Raw genomic sequence first — 10,096 nt, 5'->3', positions numbered from 1 at the left:
AGGGTACATTTGAACGTGTTACATCGTCATTAAGGGTTTGGAGCTCCGTATTTAGACTAGACCTGGATTTAAGTCCCACTCGGCTTTGCAGACTGGGGCAAGTTGCGTACCTCTGTTCTCCTCACTTTCCTTCTCTGGAAAATGGGGCTGCTGGAGATGTGAAGATTAAACGAAACAATGCCTTCATGGCTCTTGGGACACGGTTTGGCACGGTCAGCACTCAGTCCGTTTTGACACACGTATTGGAATGACCTGCCCCGACCCGGGCCACTCCAGCACCCAAGCGGAGTGTCGCTCGGCTCATCGCTCTCCCGTTGGCCGAGACGCGGCAGCACGTCCACCAATCCGCTTGGCTGGCGCGAGAGCCGCAGGAGGGCAGAGCCAATGGGCGCGGGGGTTCTGGTCTCCGGGATACGGCGTCAACAGCAGCTGCGCCGCCGCCCGGCGGGCCCCGGCCAGGAGAGACCGTTACAGGCTAGAGCCGGGGTCCGGCGTTTGCTGCCCGCGCCCGGCCGAGAGCAACGCGGCCATGGCGCACGGCCGGGAGCGAGAGGACACCAGCTACTCCGGCGGCAGCCCGACCCTGTCCGTGAGGTGCGGCGTTTACCGCCCCGCGACTGGCTTCGGTCTCGCGGAAACCCCTTCTGACCTACATCCCCTCCCTACCCTCTTCCTCCTCCCGTTCTTGAGACCTGCTCTCCCCGCAACTTCGATCTCTTCTCCGCCACCCCCAACGCTTTCCCGTAGAGTCCCTCCTATGTGACCTCTCCTGTTGGCTCCTCTTCCCCTTATTCAATGACCCCGGCCCCAGTTGTCCCCGGTTGTTCTGCGGCCGGACCCTCGCTCACTTACCCAGTCTTCCTCTCCTCCGCACTTCATTTCTCAGGCCTCCTCTTTCCGGCTCAGTATTCCCGTAAGTGATCTGGCTCCCCTGGCCGTTCATAGACAGCTCCCTCACCCCCACCCCAGGGACAGCCCTATGCCGTCCTTGTTGTCTTTGGTGATTTTCCCCAAAGTTAGGGCCGTCAGTCCCTTCTTTCTCACTCCCATCCACTAACTTTGGATTTCTTTGCATTTATAATGGCCTTTGAAAAGCATAAAGCGCTGCACAGACCTAAGTGGTGTCTCTTTCCTTCCACACTGTAGAGTGTTACCCACACTCCATTCCGTACAGCGTCCTCCACCGGTCCTGTACTCTCCAGTCTCTGGAGTGCCTCACCAAATCAGTGCTCTTCGCTTGCCTTCTCCACCATCTTCAAGCATGTCCTTAGTATTTTAATAAAAATATAATCTCTTTCATCTCCGACTCTCCTTCTTTCTAACATACTACCACACACTGCTTTCTTAAATGTATGTTCCTTTTGTGTTTTAACCCTTTCATTCATGTCAACTTCATTCCTTTTATTTCCGGCATTGATACGTATTTTTAGGTCTAAAATATGGTAGAATATTGAAATGATTTCATCTGTGTAAAGAAGCTATTCTCCTATTGGCTCACAACCACAAAGCATGCTTTCCTACTCAAAGTTGTTTTTTTAAGTTTATTTTTTTTAATCAAGCTAATTATAAAAGAATGGCTCAGGATGCACATTTTTTTATTATTGGTATCAAATTATTTTACCTCTCTGTTGTTTTCACTTTTTCTCTTCCAAGCCTACAGGCCCCAGAACTCCTGAGAGTTTCTCAGTCTTGCTCAGAGAGTTTTCTTTACTGGAAAAGTTCTCTGAAGAAGGCTATTGAGGCCCATGAAACTTTAGGTCTACGTTTAAATTTCGAGAGTTCGTAGACTCAAACTGATTTCACAGCCAGCATGTGTTCTTTTATCTTAGAGATTGTTTGGGGCAGAAATGGTGTGAAAATGGAATAGATGTGTTTCGGAGATATTGATGAACTTTTCTTTTCTTTGTTAAAAAAAAAGGGAAATAAAGAAAAAGTATTTGAAATGTATTCTATTGATGGTGACATCTCTTTTCCCAAAGATGGGTGCAAGGATTCCCTAAGCAACATGTTCATTTTGTCAACGACAACACCTTTTGCTACGCCAGTGGGAATTATGTGATATTTATTAATATTGAAACCAAGAAAAAGACTGTACTGCAGTGTATTAATGGAATTGTGGGCGTCGTGGCAACTAATATTCCCTATGAAGTTGTGGCATTTTCTGACCGGAAGCTAAAACCCCTCATCCACATATACAACTTTCCTGGATTGACCAGAAGGACCAAATTAAAAGGTATCCTGTTAGGACCCTTTTTCTGCCCGTAACTCAAGGATTATGTTATAAGATGTGACCAAATACAGTTGTTATAAAGGAGGGTGGTTTGTTTTTTTGAAGGTTTTCAAAAAAATACACATTTTTAAAAGAAGAAATCAAGCTGATCACTGAGGACTTAATTAAGTGGGCTAGATCCTTGCTACTCAAACTGTAGTCTGTTTACCAGCAATATTGGCACTACCTGGGAAGCTTGTTATAAAGGCAGAAACTTGACTTCCCCCGCCTCAGATCTACTGAATCAGAATCTGCATTTTAACAAAATTCCCTAGGTGATTCATATGTACATTAAATTTTGAGAAGCACTAGGCTAATAGACTGTATTGCCTTTTTTAGAACAGTGATTTTTTTCTTTCTTAATGATTTATTGAAAATCCAGATGAACTGATGTTTGTATAACTTCTAAAGACAAGTAGGTCTCTGAGCCTCAATTTCTTCATCCATGAAATGGGGGTAAAGGTTGTATCTAATGTGAAGGATTCAATGATGATAGATGAAATTTTATATGTAGATTTCATATATGTATATGTGCAAAGTGCTCAATCAACATTATCTACCATTTGAATTACTACTGACTCATTCCTAGATACAGCTGACCCAGACTGAGCTGTTGCACATCTACTGGAGACTCCATCTAATGATTTTAATTCATCATTTAACACACCATGGTCAGAAAGCTCATGCTTGAGGCCAGTCTTAGTTCTGTAGCCTCATGGGTCAAATAACTGTTTGGGTGAAGTCAACGAACTTCACTATAATTTATAATATTTTATTTGTGGGGAAATTTGTACTCTCAACAGATTAAGAAAACTTTTCAAAGATAACCCACTCACACATTAGGAACTGTTTAGATGGACTATAACTACTCTTTGTGTTTAAAATTTCCCTGGCTTAGTTATTTGGCTGTAGCCCTGTCCAAGCAATTGAAAGTCCAATAGCCAACATTCATATTGAATAATGAAGCCCTAAAGAAATTCATAATAAAATTAGGAATAAGTCGTCAAGGATATCAGCTATTACCACCATTATTTAATATCAACCTGGAAATTCTAGCCAATGCAGCAAAATATGAAACCGAAAAAATTATAGCTATGGGAAAAGAGATTACGGGTAATGCAATAGTCTACTAGGACCATCAAAAGAATGCTCAGTAAGATGCTAGTTTTAAAATAAATACCCATGCAGTTAGAAGATTTATGTACTTAGAAATAAACCAAGGAAAAAAATCTAAGTGATCTAGATGAAGAAAACTATAAAAATCACAGGTTTATGGCCAGGCGTGGTGGCTCATGCCTGTAATCCTAGCACTCTGGGAGACTGAGGTGGGAGGATCCTTTGAGCTCAGGAGTTCGAGACCAGCCTGAGCAAGAGCGAGACCCCATCTCTACTAAAAATAGAAAGAAATTATATGGACTAAAAATATATATAGAAAAAATTAGCTGGGTGTGGTAGCACATGCCTGTAGTCCTAGCTGCTCGGAAGGCTGAGGCAGGAAGATTGGTTGAGCCCAGGAATTTGAGGTTGCTGTGAGCTAGGCTGATGCCATGGCACTCTAGCCCGGGCAACAGAGCGAGACTCTGTCAAAAAAAAAAAAAAAATCACAGGTTTAAAATTTAGATATGTAGAGACATATTCCTAGATGGAAAGCCTGGTTGTTACATATAAATATATTTTTGCTATTTGTCACAGAAAGTAATTCATAGGTTTGTCATATGTTTTAGATAGCAAGGAGTACTTAAATGAAATGATTCCAGAATTCATCTGGAAAAAAAAGTAGAGAATGAGAGTAGTTGGAAAGAGAATAATAGCAAGGCAGAATGTCATTTTAACATCATGGTGCTGTAGGAATTAGGAGTGTGGTTTTGGTGCAGGGATCACCAGGTCAGTGGAAGAATTCAAGACAACTGGGGACAGAATCTAGGCTATAGAAAAGCTGAGTATATGATGAAAGAAGCCCACCCCCTCAAAAAAAAGGACATGGATTATGCAACAATGGTATTAAGAAAATAATATTTGAACAAAAGTATCAAGTTAGATATTCATGTTATACTGTACATCAAAACATATATCAGATGAAACTAAGCATTCAATATAACAAAGGAAAAACTTTAAAAGATTAGTGTATTTGATTATGTACAAATTTAAAACTTATGAACATGAAAAACTAAAAGGCAACTAATAAACAGGAAAATATTTGGAACAAATATCAAATATTTTCAGAGTATTTGTGAAACAATAAGAAAAAAGACAAACATCCCTTTAGAGCAATGGAAAAGGAACTCGCCCAGACAAATCACAAAACTACAAATAACCAGAGATATCAAAAATTGTTCCATCTCAATATTCATTTTAAAAAGTGTAGTTTAAACCAAGATGCTATTTTTCTGCCTATCAAAGTCACAAAAGATTATAATTGCTATACAGAGTACAGTGAAATTAGTAGCACTCTTATTTGCTGAAGGTGGGAATATAAATTGATAGAGTCCTTCTGGGAAGTAAATATTTACTCTCTTTGACCCCATATACCCACTTTGAGAAGTAGAATTTAATTTTAAGGAAATAATCAGAAATATGGTCAAAGGTTTGTGTGCAAAGGAGTAACAATCACTGTCATAATAGCAAAAGATTGGAAACAACCTACATCTCCAGTATTATGAATATGGTTAAATAAGATAAAACATCCCATAAACGGGTACTATGCAAACAAACATGAGTTTTAACTTTTTGAATAAATATTAAGAGAATATAATGTAAATTAAAAACCAATAGACTGCAACACTATATATGATCCAAATTCCATTTTAAATGGATTGTTATATGTAATATTTAATTCATGGTTATTATAGATATAAAAAGCAAAGTTATGTTTAAGGAAAATATATTTGTATATATTTTTACAAGTAAATAAACAGAAGAAAATACTAGAAAGAAATTTACCAAATTTGGTGGTAGGATTACAAAAGATATATTTCTTTTCTTATGCCTTTTTTGGGGGGTATTCTTTTCAAATACCACATTTTTTTAAATTTAAAGAATATATTAAATTAATAATCTTCAATTATGGGAAGAAATGTCTATGGATATTTCCTTTGATAAAGTCCAGGACAGAAAATTTTAGATAGAAAATCATTCTATCCTTGCTATATAGCAAGGATTTTTTTCTATCAGCCCATAGAAAAATTATTTTCATTTTTGCATTACATGTTCAATAAATATGTGGGGGTTTTGTTGATTAGACTATGCTAAATAAATTCAATAAATGAAAAGTCACATTTTAGGGTTATGTTATGGACAGTTAAAATGTGAAGGGTAAAAACAGCAGGAAATAACCATTAAAAATATACAGAACAAGGAATAGAGACACAAACGTCAAAAGAGAGACCTAGTGAGGGCAAAGATTGCAGCTGTGGAACCACACTGAAAAACAGAACATAAAGGAGAGAGAAAATTAGACCCCCACTTACTTGGAAGCAGAGACAGACACTTCCCTGTTTTAGCATCCCCATCTTGCACATTTTGAACATGTTGTTGCTAAGACTTTGAAAGTCCCGTTGCATTTCTTCAACTATAGGTAAAACTGAGAATAGAACTTTTATTCCAAGAGCCGAAGATATTATGCTAAGGGCCAGATATGGCCTAAGGTAAAGAGATAAAATAAAATAAAATATGAATTATTACAACTTTCCAAGGTATTAATATTTAAAGTTATTTATTCTAATTACATCTCATTTATTTATTACATATTTTATGGTTCTTGGGTCATTTCAAATCATGCTGGGACATACACGGTACAGTATGATCAATTCTGCATTGAAGTCTAGAGACAGTAACCTAATGGTCTTAATTCATGCTAATATCTTTAAAAAATGAATCTTAGTTGTGCTCTTAGCTCTCCGTTCATAGTCTTAGAAATCAGCCAGGACATCTCTTATTCCAATAGTTAAATGCTTTTGAATTATGTGAAAATCATTAGGATAGGGAAATAAGCTGTAAGACTATGGTTAATCTGAACATGGTAATGAAATCCTTGCAATGGATTTTATATTTTAGGCAATGTTCTTCTGGACTACACTTTACTTGCATTCAGTTACTGTGGCACCTACCTGGCTAGTTACTCCTCTCTCCCAGAATTTGAACTGGCCCTTTGGTAAGTTTCTGCATCCTGCAGAATTCCTTTCACTGGGTTACATTTTACTCTTATCCCTCTGGATTTTGTCAAAGGAAATACACATGATAATTTTGAAACAAGAAAAAATAAAAGGGAAAAAATCCTAGTTGTAAAGTTTAATATAGTTGCTATGTTTAGGCATAAAATTTGGCAGTCAGGGCAAAAACTATGTAAGAACTAAATTATTATTGTCCTTTTATTTTCTTAGATAAAGAATACATTTATGAATACATAAAGTTTCATCTTTTCTGAAAATAAATGGCATCATGGAGTTGTTTGCATGTTTTTTTACTAATGTTGAAATGTAGATGGGTCTCTATATTATAGCTCAGTTTGCAGTAATTGTTTTTAGAGACATTAGAAGAATTATACATTCAGAGAGTGCAACATTATACCGCATTTGCCAGCATTTAGGAAATACCTGTGGATAAGATGCATCTCTCATCTTTGCTGGGTCATTTCATGTGGCCAGTTTCAAGGCTGCACACACTCTTCCATCCATGATGTAAACCCCTTCGGGAGAAATTTGTCTTACTCAGGGGAAGTACAGAATATTCCAGGAATGATTAAGGATAACACACCAGCATTTCTTATACAAAAATATAAGAATCTAGGTTCAGAGAGCCACATTTAGTTTATGTAGAGTTTCTTTGAAAAACAACTTTATTGAGGTATAATTTTCATATAAGAAACTGCTCATATATAAAGTATACAATTTGATAAGTTTTGACTTAGGGATATACCCATGAAACCATCCCCATAATCAAGATAATAAACATACCCATCACCCCCAGAAGTTTCCTTCTTTCCCTTCAGATACCCTTTATCAGCTCTTACTGCTGATGTGGTTTCTGTCCCTCTTAGTTTGTGTCTTCTAGTATTTCATATACACGGAGTCATACAGTGTATGTTCTTTTCTTTTGTCTGGCATCTTTCATGCAGCATAATTATTCTGAAATTCTCTTGTGGTGCTGTGTGTATCAACAGTCATTCCTTTCTATTCCATGGTGTGGATATAGCACACTTTATTCACCTGTTGATGGGAATACTATATTAGCTGGCTGTGGGCCTAGACAAGAGGGAACTAGAAAATGAATGGGCAGAAGGATGCAATTTGGTGACAGCAGTTAGTCTGTGGACCCTGGGGACTCCCATAAATAATTTAGTGAAAGTTCAAAACAGGTGAACTTCTGGTCAGACCAAGAGAAGTTCAAGTACCATGATTCAACTCCTGGAAGTAAATAGGTCCAAGGAAACTTGTTTTAACGTTTAAAAAGAGAAAAATGGATTCATATAGTGTTTGTGTAATTAAAAATAACAATTTTGAAAAAAAATCTAAAATAAGGGGGGGAGTGGTCTCATGGTTGTAGTCCCAGGCTGGTGGGGTCTGGGACATCTGGGGTCCATAAGCAAAGATAATAAGGTAGGCTAATTGCTACGCACCCGCTAATCGCCACCAACGCCAGTTTCATCAGAGATGCATTTACTGAGATTTCTAATCCGCACAAAAACACCATGAGACAGCTATGATGATCCTCATTTCAAAGAAAGAAACGGAACCTTTAGAGAGATTACATGTTAAAGCAGAATTTTCAAACAAACAGATTGTGAGCACACAGGGTAGTTTTATGTAACTCCTTAATAATGGAAGGGGAGGTAATGTTTAAGTTGATACCTGCATTTGTTTGCTAGGCCTGTCATAACAAAGTACCACAAACTGGCTTAAATGGCAGAAACTTATTATCTGCCAGTTCTGGGGACTAGAATTCCAAGATCAAGGTCTCAGCAGGATTGGTTCTCTCTGAGGGCTGTGAGAGAGAATCTGTCCCACACCTCTCCGCTGGCTTTCTGGCAGTTTTTGGTATTACAGAAGCATCACTCAGATCAGATCTCTGCGTTTATCTTCACATGGCATTCTCCTGTGTGTGTGTCTGTCACCAAATGCCCGCTTTTTATAAAGACACCAGTCTTATTGGATTAGGTCGCACCCTAAAGACCTCATTTTAACTTAATTGCCTCTGTAAAGAGCCTATTTCCAAATAAGGTCATATTCTGAGGGGTTAGGATAACAACATATGAATTTGGGAGAGACACAATTCAACCTGTAGCAATACCTAAAGGATGAGTAGGAATCAGCCTTGTGAAGAGAAGGAAGAGGATTCCAAGCAGAGGAATGGCATGTACAAAGGCCATGAAGTAGAGAAAACATGGCAGGTTTTAATTAAAAGGCCATTATGTACCCAAAGAAAAAGAAGTCATTTTATTAAAAAGACACTGCACTCGAATGCTTATTGCAGCACAATGCACAATTGCAAAGATGTGGAATCAACCCAAGTGCCCATCAATTCATAAGTGGATCAACAAAATGTGGTATATGTATACCATGGAGTACTACTCAACCATAAAAAGGATGAATTAATGCCCTTTGCAGCAATTTGGAAAGAATTGAAGACCATTATCCTAAGTGAAGTATCTCAAGAATTGGAAAAACAAACACCACATGCACTCTCTAATAAATTGGAACTAACCGATGGGCACATAAGTGCACAGAGGGAAGTAAAAGTCATTGGAAATCAAGCAGGGGGGAGGGGCAAAAGCCCACCTAATGGGTACAATGAACACTATTTGGGTGATGACATTTATGGCCCTGACTCAAGCTATGTATCAAAAACATCTGTACCCTCTTAATATTTTGAAAAACAAAAACAAAAACAACAGGCACAGTGGTTTGCCAAAGGCTCCAAGAAACTCCCCCCACCCAAAAAATGCCATAGTGATGGGAACCAGAGATTAGCCATGAGAGAGGGAAGCCTGGAGGGCAGTCTGAGGCCAGTGCTTGAGCAGCCTTATGAGTAGGGGACGATGTAATTTATCGCCCAAATCAGGATACTTTTGAGACTAAAAGAGGATGTTATTAATAATTAAATACAGAGCAACAGACCGAAAACAGGTGTCTGCTAGGCATGCTGGGAAGGGCACTCACCCCACACAGAAGCCTTGCTAATGGGCACATCCTCTACCTCAAGGGCAATGGGAAGCTGCTAACGGGTTTTGAGCACGGATGTGACGTAATCAAATGTGCATTTAAAAAGACTCCTTCTGGCCCCACTGTGGAAGGCACGTTGGAGGGAAACCAGGCAGCAACGTAAGTTAGGAGGCTGTGAGGGTCCAGGTGAGAGACTACTGAGGCATGGGCCAGGGTGGGAGTAGGGATGGAGGAGGTGGAGTGTTTGGGAGGCGTTAGGAGGTGGCATCATGGAACGTGGCATCATGGAACTTGGCAATGACCGAATGTCGGGTGTGGTGCTGAAGGGGAGGGACAGGGGCAAGGCCATACAGAGTTGTGACTTGAGCAACTGGGGGACATTATGATGCTAATCAGAAAGATATAGAGGAGGAGGGAATTTGGAGGAGGCAATGGGGGAAGATGGGTTAAGGGACAAACTGAATTGAGGGTGCCTGAGATTAATAAATGGACATGTGTAGTTGGCAGTTTATGTGTCAGGATTTAGGTTCAGTCCCTGGCACAGAAACCCACCTCAGCAGCAGACGTTTGCTTCTCTCACGTGAGCAGTCTGGGTGTGAGCGGCCAGTCTCCCGTCTCCCGCTATCTTACTCTGCCATTCCTAGGGCATGGCTCTCATCTCTAGTCTAAA

At 39.5% G+C, this 10,096-nt stretch overlaps 1 protein-coding gene across 1 annotated transcript in view; it reads left to right on the top strand.

Moving 5' to 3' along the window:
* Positions 1-529: 529 nt before the first annotated feature.
* Positions 530-10,096, top strand: part of CFAP43 (cilia and flagella associated protein 43) — a 75,279-nt gene continuing 65,712 nt past the window's right edge. The window contains exons 1-3 of the mRNA XM_069460347.1: positions 530-594; positions 1,980-2,233; positions 6,323-6,419. Of these exons, the coding sequence (XP_069316448.1) occupies positions 530-594; positions 1,980-2,233; positions 6,323-6,419 (416 nt within the window). The remainder of the gene's footprint in view (positions 595-1,979; positions 2,234-6,322; positions 6,420-10,096) is intronic.

Source organism: Eulemur rufifrons, chromosome 28 (assembly GCF_041146395.1).
Source record: "Eulemur rufifrons isolate Redbay chromosome 28, OSU_ERuf_1, whole genome shotgun sequence".
NCBI lineage: Eukaryota > Metazoa > Chordata > Mammalia > Primates > Lemuridae > Eulemur > Eulemur rufifrons.
The sequence above is the reverse complement of the archived record's forward strand: the minus strand, read 5'-3'. Positions and strand labels throughout refer to the sequence as shown.